At 44.1% G+C, this 21,535-nt stretch overlaps 1 protein-coding gene across 1 annotated transcript in view; it reads right to left on the minus strand.

Moving 5' to 3' along the window:
- Nucleotides 1-21,535, minus strand: part of CEP350 (centrosomal protein 350) — a 3,609,946-nt gene that overhangs the window by 289,255 nt on the left and 3,299,156 nt on the right. The window contains exon 30 of the mRNA XM_044085746.1: nucleotides 11,630-11,709. Coding sequence (XP_043941681.1) covers nucleotides 11,630-11,709 — 80 coding nt within the window. The remainder of the gene's footprint in view (nucleotides 1-11,629; nucleotides 11,710-21,535) is intronic.

Consider the following 21,535-nt stretch of genomic DNA (forward strand, 5'->3'; position numbering starts at 1 on the left):
GGAACACTTTTGATGACATTCTCAATGACAGAAGGAGATTAACATTCTGACTAAAACCCGCTTAAATAAACAAAAAACAAATTATCACTAACATGGATACCAGTGCCCCAACTATGGTTCACTAAACACTGCAAGCAACAATTCTGGTACCCAAAGCAGCACATCTTAAATGCCTTACTTAAAGCCCTTAAAGTTTTTCACTTCTAATGCTCTAATTCATTTCCAGTCTGTTTACAGTGTAGGTAAGTACTGCTCCACTGCCAGCCTGGACCCTCTGGCACAAATAGAAAAACGTATACCTGATCAAACCGTGTAGTTAATTACACAATATGAAACACTTTCAAACAAGCAGCACAAATAACTCACCATAAACAATTATCAATGTCACAGCTTTGACAACAAATATTAGACACTACTCTACTACCCACGCCACCCACGCAACTTGGCTCCACTTAAACTATGACATTTACTCAAACACAAGCAGGTCATATAAATATTGGCAATAACTCTCATGAGATCCACCCCTCCAGCTTCACATTACCCCTGCCCCTTAATTACTCTAACTCCTCCACCTCCAAAACATCCAAACCTCCTCTTCACCCATCAGCTTAACCTACTAAACGTGCATTACTAACACCTGCAGTCTGTCTTGTTTGTGATGTGTTAACTCTGTATCTCACTGTTGTAAATGCAAGATCTCCACTGTAAATCCCAATATATTTAATGTTACACAAGTAACATTCTCTTTGACGATATGTAGATTTTGTTCAATGTATCATGTTTTCTATGTCATTGGTTGTATTAAGGCTGCTTGGACCAGTATACTTACCCATTCAACAAATGTATGCATAAAGAAATAAACTTTTAGCATCCACTGCAGTTTTCACCCGGAAATGCAGCTATTAACTGCACCCACATGCTAACCACACTTCTAGTCCAACTAAAGCTAAAACATACATACAACTCTGGCAACTGTAGATAATTAAAACAAAAGCCATTAGTATATTTTGAAAGACAGCCCACTGTCCTCTTTCTTCAGTTTCTCATTCTTAGCAAGAAAATAAAACAGCAACACATTTGTGATTATGAAATGTACTTTTTTGTCATTTTTCTTTTTATACATGTATGCGAATGTAACTAATTACTATTTCAGCCGAAAGTAAAATTCTTTTGATTTTTTAAAATAAAATTAATAAGGAGGGGATTAAGTTGGGTACCACCTCCCCATAAAAACTGGCATACAGTATGTGAGTGAAGTGGGACTGGTTGGAAGCATACTGTAAACTAAAGACAAATTCATGAGGTGAAGCTTGGCTGTGGGGAGGCTGAAAGTTATCAACTTATCTCCTGTACTGCCTTGTGATTTATATGTAAATACCAAGATGAAGAACATGTACTTCATGATAAATAGCATTTGCTGATTTTCTCAACTTCCATTCCCCTCTTAGTGCCTTAGTGATGATTCCTTTCATGTTTCTTAAAGCATCTGCTTAGCTCCTCCCTTCCTCATCAGACCATCTCCTTCTCCTGCACGCAACTACCCTGGTCTGGTCAGAAGACACTTAATGTCTTTCTTCTGGCCTTAGCTTAGGCCATTTCTCTCAATTCTATTCCATCTATATGCCTTCACTTTCAGTTATCAGCTCACAATTTACTTCTCTTTAGCAAGATTGTCTGTTTCCTCATCTGTCATAAAATCCGTCTGATACAAGATTTCATTCCTTTCTCCTCTGATGCACCTCCACAATTCATTTAGTTCATGATCTTCTTCTACAGCGCCTGTATTCTGTTTCCAAAACAGACTACCTTTTACTTCCTAATATTCCGAGATCCCTCTTCATTTAACACCTTCCATTAAAACTTGCATGATCATAAACCACACTGTGGAATGATGTCTTCTGCTAGTGGCTTTCTCACCTGTGCCAAATGAAACTCAATTTGTTCTCATTTTCCTACTCAGATGTAGCTTTCCCCATATAGCTTTTATAAGTTTAGTCTTCAAGCCTATGCTGGATGTAAACATCTACGTGCACTGCTGAAGGTTTACAGTCTCCTATAACAAGGTCTACTCACTGTATCTTTGTCCATTATACTAATATTACTAATGAACCTATCATTGTCATTTTTCCTGCATCTAGTAGCCTATATCACACAGCCACCCATAGCAGTAACAGCATTTTACAAAGGCTTTTCTCTCTTCAACAGCAGTTTCCTCCAAAGTACATTTACTCCATTCCAAATGTGAAATAGCAACCATTTCCTTCTCTTCCCTCACTACTTGTATTCATTCTTAATTTGGGTGTCACTATATACTAGTCAGATTTCTGTCTTGCCTGCATTATCTACACTCATTCTTTTGACACTGCACAACATTATATCCTACTTCCTGGTACCTCTCTCATATATTTTACTGATCCTCATTCTCTTCATCTTCCTTACTACTATTCATACAGCCTCTGCTCTTTCACTAGTGGTGGTTTTCATCTTATTCATTAGTTCACTTTGCAGAAACTTTTGTTATAACATTCTTTGAGTCCAACTTTCATCTCTTCTTTCCCATTCAAATTTCAATACACGAAGCCCTCAAAGTAAACTCAAGAAATTCTTCTATGCAATTCCCCAGCAACTTACTATCCAATATCCTTACTCACATGGGACCAAACTCAAACTCTCTTCCCTTGCCATTATCGCACACAAGACAGTGACAGCAGCAGCAGCTCTCAAAATAGCAATGCTCTTTCTTTTTTTCTCTAGTAAATCTCATCTTTTGCTCTCTTTTACCACCTTGTCTATCTTATCTCTCCAAATCATCTGCATATACATAATCAATCATACAAAGTATATTCTTGATTTTCTAATTTTAAAAGAGCTTAGTTTGCTTTATTTACAGTCAAACATGGCACAGACTACATTCAAATGAAATAGCTTCTTCATTATGCAAAATACTGTGCAACAGAAAAACTCGGTAAGATACCAGATGCTCTAAAAATAGCATCTCTTTCCATTTATCTTTGTCCTTTCCTTCTGATTCTACTATGGAACCTACCATATGCAGGCTCCTCCATTCCTAAACCCGTAGTTTAGTCCCACAAGAGTCCTCATTAAGCATTCTCAAGCTCCCCCTACCAGCAAACCCATTATTTTCAACACTTATTCTCTTTGGCACCCTTCAGTTATGTTTTTAACCACACTACAATCGAGTACAGCATACTTTCACAACACTAAACCTCTCAGGAGAGGTCACTATAGCAGTTAATCATACTGGGCTTACCTCCTTTATTTGCTCTTCTGTCAAAATCAGACTTTTCATCAGGTGAGCTCATTTCCCTTTGAAAACCCAAACTGATCTTGTGTCACTATTTCTTGGAACACTGGTCAGTGTGTGTGCATGCGTGTGAGACACTCATACACAGGTAGCACTTCTAGCAGTCTCATCCTGTTCTTCAAGCCACTTCTGACCCTTGTATGGAATTATGATTGCGGGAAATTACTTTGCTTAACACATTACAATCTTATAATAACCGGTTCCAGTGATGACTTAGTTGCACATCCTCCAACAAGGGGAGGGGTCAGGGCCCTAAAACATACATGTTCATTGCCACGATGCCAATAAGGGTACAAACAACCCCATGGCCACTGATACTATTGTCCCTTTGGACACCTCCTTTTCCCTGTGCTGGGGATCACAGCAAGTCCAATTAGAGAAGGCTTAATGGTTAGCAGCCATGAGACCAAAAAACAGAGAAAAGAAAAGATAACCTTGTTACAATAAATGAACTATGCAGTAAACCATCAATTATATTAAAAAATAGGTACAATTTTCTTAGAGATGGACAGTGGATATAAAAAGTGTACACACATTAAAGGTGGGAAAAGTTTTGAAATGATTTATTGCGGTCTCATTTTTTTATATCAGAAAAACCTGGCATTTTAACAGGGGCGTGTACACTTTTTATATCCGCTGTAGTAAGGGCAGCATTACTTTCACAACGACCTCTGCTGATAGAACTGCTGTTATAATACATTCCTTGCACACAACTGCACTGCATTCTTTAGGAAGTGTCACTTTAACAGTCAACCATTACATTTGGATAAGCCTCCCACCAAGTAGTGCTGTTACAACCCTGGAAAAAGGACTATTACATGATCCACAGTAGCACAGCTGTGACAAAACCATCTATGGATTGTGCATCCAAATTGTAAAGTTTTGCCTAAATGTGTACAGCACTCCATATCCCATCTTGAAAAAATGGCCTGTGCAGCAGAAACTTTTCTTCCTTTCATTTTTAAGTTATGACCTAATCCCTTCTGCTCATAATCTACCTTAAGAGAGGTAAAAAGCTCAGTAATCCTCCTTGACAAGATCCCTACAGCTCATTCTTTCTCCACAGTGAGAATCAGGAAAACAAGCAACTTTCATCTGTGTGGTGGTGAATTAGAAGTTATGTACTTACCATAACGTCCCATCTGAGTAGGTGGATTCATTTGTCTGCAACCTGTGGGTTATGGATCCGATATCGGATCCGAACCGGCATGATTATCCAGCTATGGATCCGAGCTCTTAGCTCCTCCCCTCACCCATAATGCCCTGCTCTCCCTACATGACCTCAGATCGAGTTTGCCCTGAATCAAAATACCCTGGAAAGGGTAACACGTAATATGCAGGAAACTGACAAGGCTAGGGGGATAGGAGGGCGGGATGGTTGCAGACAAATGAATCCACCTACTCAGATGGAACGTTATGGTAAATACATAACTTCTAAATCTGAAGTAGGAGATTCATTTGTCTGCAACCTGTGGGACAGAGTCCCCAGCTACCTGAATCTTGGGCGGCCGTCATGGAAGGATATTCCGGAGCACCGTGGAGCCAAAGGATGCTCTACCTCTAGATGTGATATCCAGCTTGTAATGAGAAATAAAGGTATGAGAGGAAGCCCAAGTGGCTGCTGAACAAATGTCATCCAGAGGAATCCTAGCCTTAAAGGCCGCTGAGGTAGAAACTGACCGGGTCGAATGGGCATGGACTCCCTCCGGTGCGGGCCACCCAGAAGCTTGATAAGCTAAAAGGATACATTGCGAAATCCAGCGTGACAAGGAGACTTTGGAAATTGGCTTACCAAGATTGAATTTGGCAAAGGAAATGAACAACTGGTCAGATTGCCTATGACCAGCTGTCCTGTTAAGATAAAAACGAAGCTGCCTGTGAACATCCAAGGAATGCAGCTTGTATTCACCCTTGTTTTGATATTTAGGAAAGAAAACAGGGAGGTTAATGGACTGATTAATGTTTGCTTCTGAAACTACCTTAGGAAGAAAGGAGGGATTGGTCCTGAGGTATACGCGGTCTGGATGGAAGACCAAGTAAGGAGGCTTCATGGATAAGGCTTGAAGTTCCGAAACTCTTTTGGCCGAAGTGATGGCTACTAAAAAAGCAGTCTTGAGGGATAAAAATTTAAGATCTACTGTGGCCACAGGTTCGAAGGGGGGAGCGGTCAAGGCCTGAAGAACCAAAGAAAGATCCCACGGAGGAACCGCTTGCTTGATAGGGGGTCTAAGGAGAAAGGTGCCTTTTAGGAAGATTTTACACAATTTGGCAGACATAAGAGGTCCAGAGTCATGACCAACATGATAATGAGAAATGGCCATGTGCTGCACTTTGACCATGGAACTACTGGCACCATCATTAAAAAGAGTGGTTAGGAAGTCTAGCACCAGAGGAAGGGGAACAGTAAAGGGATCTAGACCTTGCCGCTCCGCCCAAATGGAGAATCGTTTCCATTTACTGTGGTAAACTTTCCTGGTAGATGGTTTATGAGCCACCACCAGGATGGCCTTAACGGGGGACGAGATACCGGGAGTCCTAATTAGGAGTGGAACTGGAGCAGCCAAGCAGTCAGCTTCAGGTTGTCCAGATTCGGAGTTGGTAGGTTCGATGGGTGCGATATCAGATCCGGAATGGGATCTAGAATCCAAGGAGGATTCACCAAGTGAGACCTTAGGTAAGGGAACCAGATCTGTCGAGGCCAGAATGGGGCAATGAGGATCATTCTGCACCCCAACCGAGAGGCTTTCTGAAGAACTTGGAGCATCAGAGGCAAAGGGGGGTAAGCATAAAGGAGACCGGGAGGCCAAGAACGCACCAGAGCGTCTCCCGGGGAATCCCCTGGGGGAGGGATCAGAGCGAAAAAACTGTCGCAATTGGTGTTTGAGGGAGACGCAAAAAGATCGCAACAAGGAGCTCCCCACCGTGCGAAGATACGATTCGCTACTTGAGCATTGAGAGACCACTCGTACGGGGAAAGAATGGTGCGACTGAGCTTGTCCGCAAGGATGTTGGACCGACCCGGAATATGCGTTGCGATGAGAAAGGGGTTGGTGGAAATCGCCCATTCCCACACTCTCATGGCTTCTCGACATAAGGGATAAGACCTGGTTCCCCCCTGTTTGTTGATGTACCAGACCACCGACATGTTGTCTGACTGAATCGCAATTGTTCCCAGGGGAAGAAAGGCCTGAAGTGCTCGCAACGTCAGGAGCACTGCTCTCATCTCTAGAACATTGATATGCAGGGAGATCTCTGAGTCGTTCCACGTGCCTTGGACCGTCCTGCCTGCAAAATGCCCCCCCCCACCTGAGGCGGGAGGCGTCCGTGGTCACCGTGGCGAGAGGGGGAGAAGCACAAAAGGGGTGGCCTCCGTGGAGATCCTGTGAGTGGAGCCACCACAAGAGGGACCGCTTGCAAGCCTTGCTGATCGCGATGGGATGGTGCATAGGTAGAGCAAGGTAAGACCACTGAACTTGAAGTGTCTACTGAAGGACCCGCATGTTTAATCTGGCGAGTGGAAGAAGAGATATTGCTGCCGCCATGGACCCTAGAGCCCTCAGGACCAATTCCGCCGGAACAGAGCTGGAGTGGAGGATGGCCCGCACCTGGAGTCGCAGATTCTGAACTCTGTCAGCTGTGAGGAAGGCTCTTAACTCCCTTGTGTCTAATCTGGCACCTATAAAATCTATCAACTGAGTAGGGGCCAGGTTGGATTTTGCTACATTTATCGTGATGCCCAGGCGGGGAGCTAGATGAAGAAAGGAGTCTCGCGCCAATGATAGTAGATGCCTTGTTGGGGCGGTAAGAAGCCAGTCGTCCAGGTACGGGAAGACCTGCACCCCCTGAAGCCTCAGGTGGGCCGCAACCACTGCTAATACTTTGGTGAACACCCTGGGGGCTGTGGTGAGACCAAAGGGAAGGACCCTGAACTGGTAGTGACTGGCTCCCAGCCGGAAGTGAAGAAACCTCCTGGAATGTCTGTCCATTAGTATGTGGTAGTACGCATCCTTGAGGTCTATAGAGCACATCCAGTGATTCTCTCCCAGAAGGGGGAGGATGGATTGCAAGGTGACCATCTGGAACTTCTCCTTTTAACAGGGACAGGTCTAAAATTGGTCTTAGGTCCCCCGTCTTCTTTGGCACTAAAAAGAACCTGGAGTAGAACCCTGATCCGATCTGGTCTGGGGGGACAGGCTGGATGGCTCTTTTCCCCAGCAGATGGCCAATTTCTGCCGAAGCGGCCTCCCACTGACCGGGTGGAACGTCGGGGAGGGATTTTAATTTTGGAATGTGATGAAAGGGGATCTTGTATCCTCTGGATATAATGCGGAGGACCCAGCGGTCTGATGTTATGGACTCCCATGCCGCTAGGTGCTCCGAAAAACGTCCCCCAACTGCCTCCGGAGTGGAGCAGTCGGGCAACCCCTCAGGGCTGCTGCGTGGGCCGTTCAGAGAAAGGTTCTCTGGACCCGAAATTCCTGGGAGCCCCTCTGCCCCTGGGGCGGAGTCCTCCCTGTCCTCCTCTGCCACAGAAGGACTGGTTGTCCGGAGCGGGTTGGGATTGCTGCGACTTCCGGAACCACATCTTCTTCTGGCCCTTTTGGTTCCTAGAGTAAGACCTCTGGGGCACAGAGAAGCGGATTCCGATGGCAGACAGCGTCTTCCCATCCTTTTCGCTCTGGGTCAAGGTGTCGCGAACCGTTTTGCCAAAAAGGGCAGAACCATCAAAGGGGGCGTTCGCGAAGGACGCCTTGAAGGGCTCCATGAAATCGCAATGACGGAGCCAGGCCTGGCGTCTAGTGACTAGGCCTACTCCTGCAGCTCTAGCGGCTCCCTCAGTAGCATGGGACAGCAACCGCATAGAGGTATTCGTCACGGATCGAAGAGTGGCCATACGGGTGGAGTGCAAAAGTTTGTCCTCCTCCAACATGGACTCTGGGGGGGATGCAGCGTATTCTTTAATAAGATCGTACTGCATCCTGGTAACATGTGCCAAGTAGTTGAGCGCCCTCACCGAGAAGGTCGCTGAACTAAACATTCGCTTCCCCAAGCGGTCCATCATCCGAGACTCCTTACTCGGAGGATGGACTGAAGGACTCTCCTGGGCGAGTTCATTCTTGGTGGTTGCTGCCGTCAACATGGCATCCACCGGAGGCCCCTTACTCCAATGGACATGGTCTGCAGGGGGGCTAAGGATTCTGTCTGACCTTTTGGGGATTGGCTCCATGGTGTCCGGTTCCTTCCATGCCCTGGTGGTAATAAGGTCCACCAGGGGGTCGGCAGGAGGGGACACCCAAGAGGTAGACGGGCCCGTTTCGAATGCCTCCAAGAACACGGACTCGTCCGAGGAAGACTTGGGGGCAGACCACCCACCCCTTATGCAAAGCATTTCCATGATGTCTCCAAAGGAGAAATCCTTGGGGGGTGATCTTGGGGAGCCTTCCCCTTCCTCCAAATCCGTGTCTTCAGTTAAAGACTCGGGGGAGTCTATGTGCCTCCTTTTACACGTATGCTTGCGAGGGGCTTCCTCGGGGGGACTGTCCTAGGAGCCCTCGCAAGCAGTGTCTTGTTCCAAAGGAACAGCTTGGGGCACTGAAGCGGGCTGTCCCAGTGGCCGGATGGTGGAAGCCTGACCCAGTGCAGATGGAGCGCGGGACGGAGCCGAAGCAAGTGCCGGGGGTCCGGAAGCCCTCAACAGAGCCCTCTCCACTACATCAAAAGCCGAGGGGGAGCCAGCCTCGACCAAAGGATCCGAAAGTCGTCTCCCCCTCGGATCCGAAGAGTGGATCGGAACCGGCCCCGAGACACTCGGATCCGAGGGACCAGTGCGCTCCGACACAGACGGCGCCGAAGGCACACTGAGTCCCCCAGATCCGAAGCTCAGAGCCAGGCTCTGAGAGGTCGGATCCGAAACACTCGAGGGCAGGGTCGGATCCGAAGTACCTAGTACTATCGGCGCTGACCCACGCCCGCTCCGAAGCTGCCCGGCTCCAAATGCTCCGAACCCGGGTAGCGGGTCGGAGAAGGAGCTATAGGCTTGAAAAATGGGGTTGAGCTCCCCCTCAGAGGGGGGGGGGGGAGGCAGGAGCACTCCCATCTGCATCTGGGCCTGGATGAACCTTCTCATCATCCGGTCCAGATCGGCGTCAGAAAGGCTATACGTGGATCTCGAAGAGGCTACCGAGGTAGGCCTTGAATGCCTCCTCGGTAGCCTTGACGGAGATCGGGTCTCCTCCTCCTCAGGCCCCGGTGAAAAGCAGACCAGAGACCGGAGCCGAGGGGGGGGGGGGGAGCCAGCAGCCAAGGAGGCCGGAGGAGAAGCCCGCTTCGCTGGCGGGGCCGAAACGGAGGTCTCGGCCCGCTGCTTGTGGTGCTTCTCTCTCCGATCCTTTTTTCTTGCCTCTCTCTCCTCCAACCCAGCAGCGGGAGGTTGAGTCCCAGGTGGAGGAGGGGGAGCAGGCGAGGAGGGAACCGAGGCCACGGTGCCCACCACAGGAGCGGGAGCCGAAGCCTAGTCCGGGGGAAGAAGTCCCGCCAGGACCAGCTTCGACCTCCGCTCCTTCAATGACCTGGGGTTGAACCCTGCACAAACGGAACATCCAGAAGTGAGGTGTTCAACCCCAAGGCATCGAATGCACCGAGTGTGGCCATCAGCAGGGGAAAGCTTATGGCCACACTCGGAGCACTTGGAAAATATTGCCTTAGGGGCTTCTGACATAATAAAGTCTTTTTTTTTTTTTTTTTTTAACCAAAAAGAACAAAAGACAGAGAACTAGTATTAAACTAGCACACACACAAGGCCCCAAACAATACACTCAAACAGAAACTCCGACCAGCGAGGGGAGGGTATAAACTTAAAGTTTTTAAAATTAAAAATTTTAAACTGAAACTATCAAAAATTAAAGGGAAACCTAACACAATCACTCAAAACTCACAACAAAAATTGAAATTAAAGCTTTCTTTAGGATTTAAACATCACTTAGCTGAAGAGCTCAGAGATCCAAGATCTGGTTACCAGCGCGGCAAACTAGATCTGGGTGAGGGGAGGAACTAAGAGCTCGGATCCATAGCTGGATAATCATGCCGGTTCGGATCCGATATCGGATCCATAACCCACAGGTTGCAGACAAATGAATCTCCTACTTCAGATCAGATTTTCTAAGTATATGCCTTGCCATCTCCATGCATACCTCAAGTGCCCATGGGGAAGCATGCAATGAGCTTGAAGTGTACTGTTCATGTCTTCACATATGACACAAAATCCTGCTCACACCTCAGAGAACATGACCCCAGTCCACAGTGGAGGTTCTACTACAGAAAATGTGTTCAGACATGTACTCTCATACCACCACTCCCCCAGGAGAGGTGAGCAAGGCTGAATCATATTCTCTGGCATTTTCCTTTATAATCCTGATTGCTTCCTGTTGCTCCTTATCAGTTCCAACTTGCTTTCAGTGCTGACTTTCCAGAAATTATTTCTGACTCTTTCCCAGTTTCCAGTCTGTTTCATCATTTTCCCTCCCACAATATTTTCTAGTTGCTGTTATCCTGCAAGCATTTCGTCCTTTTTCTACACTCCCCTATTTACTCTGCTGGATGTCATCTCCCAAACCAAATGTTTTTTTTTTCCACGATGTTTAGCCTCCTAAAGAAACACGTAACCACAATTTCCTAAGGCAAAACTATAGCCATACTGGCCCACCCCCTTCCTTTTTCACCTGCAAACTCCATTGTGTATCTATACAACTTCATACTATATACAGGCAAACACAGTCCATTTATACACACACACACGCACATTATATATATATATATATATATATATATATATATATATATATATATATATATATATATACATACACATACACACACACACACACATATATATATATATATATATATATAAAACCCCAAAGCATATAGGGCATGAGGTGAAATGTATACAAGTGAAACACTCAAAAGTGCATCTTTGTAAAACATCAGCACATTTAAAAACCATCTGTTAGCCACCACCTAAGTGTATCAAAGGACATATTAACTAAAGTTGATAGAATCTTACATGCCCAACAATGGTTCTGGCATTAAAAGAAGCAAATCTGGAGCAATGCAAAACCTTGGGTATAAGAAACGTTAAATCAGTGTAGTCCTAATACAACACACATTTTTGTACACTTTCATTTCAATGACGTTTCAAAATGTTATACTGTATCACCCAATCAAGAAAGAAAAATAAAACGCCCACATTTTTCTAAATTTAACGTACATTTAAAAGTTCCTAAACTGTGTTTATGTATAACCTACCGTGTTCTGTAACAGGTTCCAGTAATGATCTAGACTTCTCAGATTCAGTCAGACTTTTCCTGGACTTTGCTGTTTCATGTCTAATGGCAAGAAAAACATACATTTAACAACATGAACATCAGGAAAAAAAAATGATCAACAGATTGCAAAAAACTAAATCATGACAAATCTCTGCACGGATTAAATGTATGCATGTGACCCTCAAGGTATGTGACTGTTTTTTTCTCCTCTGCTGAAGTAGTCTGGAAACAAAAACAGGCAACTCATAAGTTGATTTCAGTGGCTACGTTTAGCATAAATGTGGCATCGCTTCATGTGTACATACTGTCTTTACACAGTATCATATATAATGAAGTTTTATGCACTACCCTTGAATCTCAAAAAAATGTTCTTCTGCAGGTTATAATAAAATAATAATGTGTGTTTTAAGATCCATTGGGTCCAAGTCATAGGGAGGAATATACAACATGGCAAATTCCTATGAAATCCTCTCAATGGAGTAACCACAGAAAGCCAATCTTCCTTTGTGAGTTAACCACAGACAAGAAGAAAATGTACAATGAATGAGAATATGAAGCAGGTCAGCATTATTTTCACATTACTGAGCTGTACCTGGACAGTAAATGCATATTTAACACCTGAAAAAAAAAAGCAATTATGTATGACTATGAGTTGGGAGTAGTATAATTTCTTTAAAAGAATGAGCTTTAAATTAAGCTGCAGCATCAAATTTATAACACAAACCAGAAAACACATTCTAAGTGCTCAACAGTTAATGCATCAGAAACAGAAGTCATAAAAAGGCCCAATCACGTGTATCCACTACTATAAAAAAAAATCCTTTTTCATTGCACAGTTTATTAGTAAGGGTATTGCATCCAGGTCCAGGGATGTGATAATTCCACTGTATTTGGCATTTACTATGCCAGTCACATGGTATAATGCCCCCTCAGCATATAACTGTCCAACACTTGACACTACTTGAACACCCACAGCATACATTTACCAGGAAAATCAAGGGTGCAAAATCATACCTACACTGAGACAAACCCTTATCCCTATTCTCATCATCATAGAGCCTCAACAGGTCTAATCATCTCAGGCCTACAGCAAATTCACTAGTCCAATGGTGCCACAAACACCCACTCAAGAGATCTTAATCTCTTTTACAACATAAATAGAATATGCTGGAGGAATAAATATGTATGACACAGAATTCAAATTCTTTGGAATCATCTTTCTCTCCACATAAAACAAAGTACATCTCTTACTCTGTTCAAATGTAATCTGGATGAATGGCTGGGAAACCACAAATTCATCCCTAGAGTAGTACCCTTACCCATATGAAAAAGGTTAACATGCAAATGTTTCAATGTTCTGGATTATTCTGTATTTAAATTACAAGGGCAAAAACTTCATGAGAATGCATAGCTAGGCTTCTAAAGATCCTATAGGGTCAGTAACCTAGTGAGAACCTCTGAAGCTATAAAGTACTGCCTTGAATCCTGGGTTTGGTGCATATCATGTCTTCAGGCCTGTCAACTGTGAGAAGGTATCAGTATCTGGCAAGGATATTATCTCATAAAATATTCCACTGGACACCAAATTTGAACTCCTAGTTGTCCAAATCATCCTAAAGATTAATTACCAATTCATGCTAGCTATAGAACACTATTCAAGTCCCCTTCAGAGCCTGACAGCTATCTCAACACCTTAGTTGAAATTCCCATTAACCCCAATGCTTTTCTACTGGGGGACTTCAACTATTCAACAGTAAATTGACTGACCAGTGTTGCCAGCGGTCAGCATGCACAAAGCTTCATATTACAAATGCTAACTCCATTGTATAATTATTTAATCATCCTTCTAGGTGGGGGTTAATACCCTCTTTAACTATGTCAGGAACTTAAGAACTAATGCCCAACAGTATTCTCAACTAGTCCACAATAATACTGTCCACTCTGACCCAAAGGAAATTGCTATTATCCTAGCTGACACACAGGGAAAATCTGACTCCACTCACAGTCCTAAAGATTTCACAGATTCCACATTCAGAGGCACTCTCTTTAAATACCACACAAGTCATGTTAGCCTTCTCAAAAGTTAACAGCAGTGATCATTTGTACATCTACTATCATAGTAAGCTTACTTACACAACAGTACTATGTTCATCATATGGATCACTGCTGTAGTAGCCTTAGTTACACAGGTAGATTACCCTAGTTTACTAAAAACTTAGGAGGTGGAAGCGGAAGGGTCCAGAAGCCTCTGGAAAATGGTCCTAGCAAAACTTGATCTAGATCTACAGAAAAGAATCAAGCATGTAATACCTTGTAAGCATATGTAGAGAGGACCAAGTTGCTCCTTCTAGTATCCAACCATTTTCCAAAATGCCACAGATGAAGCCAATGCCCTGGTAATGTGGACCTTGACCATGCCTGGAATAGTTTTATTGTGGTGAATATAACTAAAGGTAACAGCCTGAGACACTCATTTAGAAATAAGCTGTTTTGACACAGGTAGTACCCTTTCTCCCTTATTTTTATGTTCAGCAAAGAAAATGGGGAGATGATCAGTTTGGCTTAAAAGTAAGCTGATAGCATTTTAGGTATAAAAGGACTGGCTCTCAAAGAAACTTGTCTCTGTGGAAAATGAGTCAGGGTTGACGCACCATAAGAGCTTGCAACTCAAGACACACTTCTTGCAGACTTCAATCAGTATAACAGTTTTTCATGCTCAGAACCTCAATTCAGCCAAATTAACTGGTTCAAATGGATCAAGTGCTATCTTCTCAAACATAAAATTAAGATCGCCAAGGACAGACAACTGGTTTTCTTGGAGGCGTCTTATGTAAAACCCCTTTTGAAAACGTTTTGACATGAGAATGCATTGAAAGAGGAGGATCCTTGGGCAGACATGCTGAAATGGCCAGTAAATGAAACTTGATGGAGAAGTATGAAAGGCCATAGGACAGTAACTCACACAAATATTGCAAAACCAGAGAACAACTAGCCCTGAAGGGGTGGTGGTTACATTGTTAGCACCAGTTAGAAAATTATTTCATTTGCTTATATATGATTTTTTTTGTAGCAGGCTTTCTTGCCTCCACCAGTACCTGGCGTACATCCTCAGTAAATAGGTGCTTAAAGGGAGTTAGGACTCTGTTATTCAGCCAATCAGCTGAAGTTGATTGGGGATGGTGCGAGTTAAACACCCTTGTCTAAGTAGATCCATTCTGTGAGGAAGCTTGTGGTAATTTCTCCTTGACCATTCCCCAAAAGAAGGAAGAAGCACTGTTGCCTTATTCAGAAGGGAGTCACCACAATGTTCTTGGGACATTCCTTCTGAATCTTCAGAAGTACTCTGGATATCAGCAGAAATGGTAAAAATGCATGCAGGAACATTCCTGGCTATGAAAAGGTTCCTGTCTTCCAAACCTTCTTGAATGGAGTCGGAGCAGAATCTTGTCAGCTGACTGTTCAAAGAGGAGGCATAGAAGTCTATTGAGGAGCTCCCCACAGATGGATCATATCTTAGAAGACCCCATGATTTAGTTTCCTTTCGTGAGGAATACTTTTGTCCTACTCAGCTTGTCTGCCACACAATTTTACTCTAATGACAGAATGCTTTTAGAGTGCAATTGCGTTGTGAAGCTATTTCCCAAGTTAACATGGCTAGTCCGCAAAGGGGGTGTGACCAGGTTAGCCCTTGCTTGCCGATGGACAACATGGCTGTGGTTAAGTCTAACAACTTGAAGAGGTCCCGGGAAACCAAAGATGATTCAGAGAGTTGCATGCCTTAATCAGGTCAAGCATTTATTTTACATTTATGTGCTTTTGTCTGTCCTTGGTGTGCCAAGAACTTTTATCCTTCCTGATACTCCTCCACAAGCAAAATCTGAGGTGTCTGTGGTGACTGGCTGCTTTGGAGCAGAGAGGGAGAAGAAGAGACCTGGGTTTAGGGAAATTTGCTATCTCCACCAAGTGGTTTCCCTTCTGACAAAACCCAGTACTAGGATTTGAAAAGACAAAGGATGTTGATGCTGGGACCAAAGAAATGTCAAATACCACTGTATCTTTCTCATGTAAAGTCTTGCCGGGGCTGTCATGAGAATCGCAGATGTCATGAAACCCAGAATTCTGACATATTCCCTTGCAGTGACCAAAGTACAAGTAGAAAACCTTAGAAATAAGAAAAGATTTTTGAACTGAGGTGTCAAACTGACACTCTAGGAACATAACCCTGTGTGAAGGGCTGAAAAAAGGCTTTTGAATGTTCTCTTGTAATCCTAGCTTGTGTAAGAAATCTCTCACCCAAGTCAAATTCCTGACACTTTGAAAAAGACTCTGCTAAGATATGCAAGTCATCTAAATATGGAAAAAGGTGGATATCCTGTAACTTGCAATGGTGCACTGGATTGTACAAAGGGTAAGACAAAGAACTGATAGTGTGATCCAGACCTACAAAACCTTAAGAAACAACTGGTATCTGGATGGACAGGGATGTGGTGATAAGCATCTTTTAAATCTATTGTTACCAGGAAATTTAAATGAGAAAGAGGAGGTATCAGGTTGTAAACTGATAGTATTTTGAACTTGGGCACTATCATTTAGGAAAGAAAGATCCAGAACTTGTCTCCAAGTGTCTTCCTTCTTTGGTCCTAAAAACATCCTTGAATAAAAAAAAAAATTCCAATCTGGGAAGGAGGAAGAGATTCTATCACTCCCTTAGCATACACTGAAGGACAAAGAGAAACAGAAGAATCTGGGCTGGTGTTCTAGGAATCACCTGTTAAGGACGGATTTCCTCCTACTGCCATCGATAACCTCGATGAATGATCTTCAGAGCCCATTTGTCTGAAACTATCTGTTGCCAAAGAGAAAAGTGGAAATTCAGATTTTCTTGAAGGGAAAAGAGACTGCAGGTTGGGAGATGGGAACAAGGCCCCTTAAAAAGTCATTCTTAATTGTTGGACTGTCCTTAATTTTTTTTGGGGGGGGGTGTTCCTGAATTCTTTTTGACCCCTCTCCATTTCTTCTTAAACATCTGTCTGAGACTTTTTTTTTTTTGGCTAAAACTGGATGAAGGGTTAGAGAATACCTTAGAAAATTTAGAACAAGAGGGCTGAAAAAGCTTAGAAAGATTGCCTGCATTAACTTACCCCTTTCATCATACTTTTCACACTTTTTGATAACCTTTGCAATAGAGGAACTAAAAACTAAATGTCTATCCAAAGAAGAATTTACAATCTAATTTTTCACATCATCTAGAGGGGTTTGAGAATGCAGCCAGGCAAACAGTATCAGTGGCCATAGCCCTGGAAGAAGTATCAATGGAAGCATACACACACTGTAAATAATAAGCTGAAACCTCTGAAATGGAAGAAACTACATTATTTAAAGCAAATTTTTCCTCACAAGAGGAAACTACAGACAAAACATTCATTGTACTTTAACAATTAAAATAAACTAACATATAAACCTGACAATTCAAAATCCTGAAAATCAAAGTTCCAGAAGCATACAATTTCCCTACACTTATCAATAATTTTCCCATCATAGGAGGTTACTAGGCTATTGGCCCTGAGGCCCTTGTAAGCCTAGCCAAGAATTTAGCCCATGTTTAGACAAGCCAGCACTCAGAGTCCCTGTCCAGCAGGGACACAGGTGGAATCCCAGAAGTGTATTTTCTGTTTCCCATCCAGTTATCCAGGTTGCGCTTAAAAAGGGATAATGAGGTACTCTAGTTGACGTGGAGAGGGAGTCTCTGGGACACAAACCTGTCCCGGCAACAAGCCCTTTTGATATCACAGACCAGGCTGAGGTCACATGTATGGGCTGCTCAAGTGGAGCTTGATTTGTGGATATGCAGCAGTCTCATCAACGCAAGGTCTGAGATTGCTCTGTATGCCAGACAGAGGTCACCTCTGAGGTGTCTGTATGAAACGGAGTAGAGGGACAGGGCTTTTAGCCTATCTATGTAGGGTAGGTGTTTGAGGCCCTGGATTCTCCTGGTGAGGAACCTCTGTGGTCTCTCCAGCTGATGCTTGTGCTTTACGAGGTGCATGCTGAAGGGGGTGTTGTACTCAATAATTGGCCTTATAAGGGAAGAATACAGGGATCTTACGACCTCCTTGCCCCTGGATGAGATACCCTTACTTATGAGGTGGGCCAAGTAGAAAGCTTTTCTTACAATGGAAGCAACATGGTGGTCCAAAGTCAGGTTGCTATCAACCTGGGTGCTCAAATCCCTCAGTACTGACTGTGTACTTAGGATGTTGTTATTAATGTGACATGTGGGGATGTCACTCTCCTCAAAGGGGATGATGATGCATTTTTTGGCATTCAGCTTGAGGCCATGTTTCTGGCACCAGTCATTTGTTTGGGTGAGACCCTCTTGGAGGACATCCACATCACTTGGGGAATTGATGACTACACCCAGCTTGCAGTCATCTGCAAACTTGGTCAGCCATAGCCCACTGGTTTTAGCCTGTACCTGAGAGAAGTATATCCCAAATAACACAGGCCCCAAGACAGAAACCTGGGGTATGCCACTCGTTACGGGTCTACTGCTTGAGGTGGCTTCCCCTACTTTGATTAGGTGGGTTCTATCAGTGAGACAGTTTGCTACCCATCTGGTAACATATGGATTGATGCCTAGTTGAGAGAGTATATCTACTATGCCCGCCTGGGAAACGTGTCGAAGGCTTTAGCCAGGTCAAGGTAGGCGGTGTGCACTGTCTTCCCCTCGTCCATGGCTTTGGTGACTGTCTCAAAGAAGTCGACCAGATTTAACAGACATGACCTCTCCCTGACAAAGCCAATCTGTGTGGGGTCGACTGTTTGGAAGTTGCCAATGACCCCTGCTAATGAGATCCATGATAATCCGTTCCATGGCTTTGCAGATCAGGCCAGTTAGGCTAATGGGTCTATAATTTCATGGATTGGTGGATGCTTCACCTTTGTGTAAAGGGATAACCATGGCTCTCCTCCAGCTGGTTGGGACAAAGCCACTACTCAGGCTTTGGTTGAATAGGGTGCCTAATGGTGCTGCAAAATCATGCCTGAGTTCATATAGGATGCAGCCCGGATGTTATCGGGTCCCATGGAGGCTGTAATTTTTACCTTTGAGAAGGCAGTGATGACCTGTTCCCTACAGATAAGGGGTAGGGGGGCAGGCACTGGGGATGTCCTGATTTACTGATGGAGGGGACAGAGGGGAGAAGTTTTTGCTGAATCTGTCAGCTAGTAGACTGGCTATATGTACAGCATTTGTGTATGTGGTGTCTTTGACCACCAGTTCTGAAAAGATCTGGGTACTTCCTTTCAGATTGCGGACATATGTGAAGAAGGCCTTATGACTGTCTTTAGTAGATATGGCCAATTTGGACTCGAAGTTGGCGTTAGAGGATTTCAATAGTGCTCTTATTTGCTTGTTCAGGATAAGGAGAGATTGCTTCCAGTTGGGCACCTGCTTCTTCTTGGTCCTGGACAGCAACATTTTCCTTTTGTTATATAATTTATTTATTGCAGATGTCCACCAGACAGGTTTACTCTTCCTTGCGGAGGATGAATTTGTCCCGTCAGGTATTCCTGAATCCATGCATCTATATAAATGCTCGTATTGTACTTTGCTGTAGATTTGGACATTGGTGCCAGTTCCTGCAGTGGGGAGGGGGCTATGAAGCTGTTTATACCATCCCTCAGGAAGCTGTAATTAACTCTGGAGAAGTTTTTTTGTTTGACCCTAGCTAGAGGGGGATAGTACAGTTGTGTACACTTACCATAAATGTAGATGTTCGAGTGTCTTCACTGTTGCAGTCATGACTGTAGGGTTCTACCCTGCCGGCAGGCAGTCCTCGGTCGGCCAGAATCCCAAAGTCTGGGTCCGGCATCGGCTGCTCAGCCATGCTTCCTGACGTCAGAGTGCCAGGAGTACAAAACTGACAGCCGACGCCATGTTCTCCAGTTTTTCTTGCCCCAGATGTCAGGAGTTCCAAAATGAGTAAGATCCCATACCCTTTGCAAATACACCTCAGAAGAAGGGTGAAGAAGGGAACCATACAAAAGAAAAAAATAAGAGGGGACAGGAGGGAGGGAGGGAAACCCAGACTGCAACAGTGAAGACACTCGAACATCTACATTTATGGTAAGTGTACACAACTGTACTATGTTCATCGTGTTTCACTGTTGCAGTCATGACTGTAGGGGTGAATCCCAAAGCAGAATAAAAGGGAGGTGGTCATAAAGTAGAGGGGGCGGCTAAAAGGCCCTGCAAGACTGCAGAAGCAAAGCCTGCCCTAGACTTAGAGTAGAGAGGTATATTGTAGTGCTTAGAAAAAGTATGCACTGAACTCCAAGTTGCAGCTTCCAAAATGTCTTTGGTAGGAACTCCCCTGAGGAAGGCAGCTGAAGTGGCAGTAGCTCTGGTAGAGTGAGTCCTTATACTCCCTGGGATTTGCTTTCCATGGTGTGAATAACAAAATCTGATTCCATGAGCAATCCATTTTGAAATGGTCTGTTTTGAAATGGCTTTACCTTGGGAACTTGAAGCATAAGAAACAAACAATTGTTCTGATTTCCTGATGTCCTTGGTTCTATCCAGGTAAAAACATAATTGTCGGTGTACATCCAAGGAATGCAAGATCCTTTCCCCCTTATTTTGAGGACTGGGGAAAAAAGTTGGCAAGTGAATAGTTTGATTTAAAGCCACTTTGGAAACCACCTTAGGCATGAAAGTAGGATTAGTCCTTAAAGACACCCTATCTTGATTAAAAATAATATATGGTTCCACAGCCATGAGAGCTTGCAACTCCGAAACTCTCCTGGCAGAGGTCAGAGCTAAAAGGATGGCTGTCTTCCAAGATAAAAACTTGATGTCAGATGTGGCAGCAGGCTCAAAAGGAGGTAAGGTGAGTTTTTCCAGAACATAGTTGAGATCCCAGGCAGGAATGGGAGGAGATCTAGGGGGCCTTAAGTTATTAGCTCCTCTGAGAAACTGTCTCATGAGCTGGTGGGAAAAGATTGGAGAGTCTGTATTATAATGAGCAGAAATAGCAGAGGCATGTATCTTTACGGAAGAAAAAGAGAGACCCTTATGTAAGAAGACTGTCAGGTAAAGTAAAATCAGAGGAATGTCAGGAATAAGAGGCCAATTTGGGGCCAGTAAAATTATCATCTTGGGCTTGTCCTGTTTGATCTTTAATAACACCCGTGGAAGAAGGGGTAGAGGCAGGAAGGCATACCCAGAGAGGTTTCTCCAACTGAATGACAGTGCATCCACTTTCCAAGCTAGATCGTGGAATGACCTGGTGCAAAAAATCTGTAGTTGATGATTGAGGTAGGATGCAAAGAGGTCTATGTGAGGACATCCCCAGACTGTTGTAATCATCTTGAATATTTCGGTGTCCAGCATCCATTCGTGTGGGTCCGACAGGTTTCTGCTCAGACTGTCTGCCAGGAAGTTTTGCTTCCCTGATAGAAACAGAGCTTGAAGTTCCAATTTGCAAGCTAGAGCTGTGTTCCATAGATTCATGGCTAGTCTGCAAAGGGGATAGGAATGTGATCCCCCTTGCTTGTTTATGTACCACATAACTGTGGTGTTGTCTGTCAGTATCAGTAGTTGCCCTGGTTGTAGAAGATTCCTGAAGGCCAATAGAGCGTTCTAAACGGCTAGCATTTCCTTTAAATTGATATGCAGGTGCTTCTGATCCTTTGTCCAAAGGCCCTGCAGACAGTTGCCCTGCAAATGGGCTCCCCATGCATAATCTGAGGCGTCCGTGGTTAGTATTGGACTGTCTGGAAGCAGACTGAAAGGTTTCCCTTTGTTTAGAGTACATGCCTTGGACCACCAAAGGAATTCCTTTTGAAGACAAGGCAGGACGGTGATCTGTATGTCTAAACTGTG

This window comes from Protopterus annectens, chromosome 10.part0 (genome assembly GCF_019279795.1).
Source record: "Protopterus annectens isolate FY-2018-M chromosome 10.part0, PAN1.0, whole genome shotgun sequence".
Taxonomy (NCBI): domain Eukaryota; kingdom Metazoa; phylum Chordata; order Ceratodontiformes; family Protopteridae; genus Protopterus; species Protopterus annectens.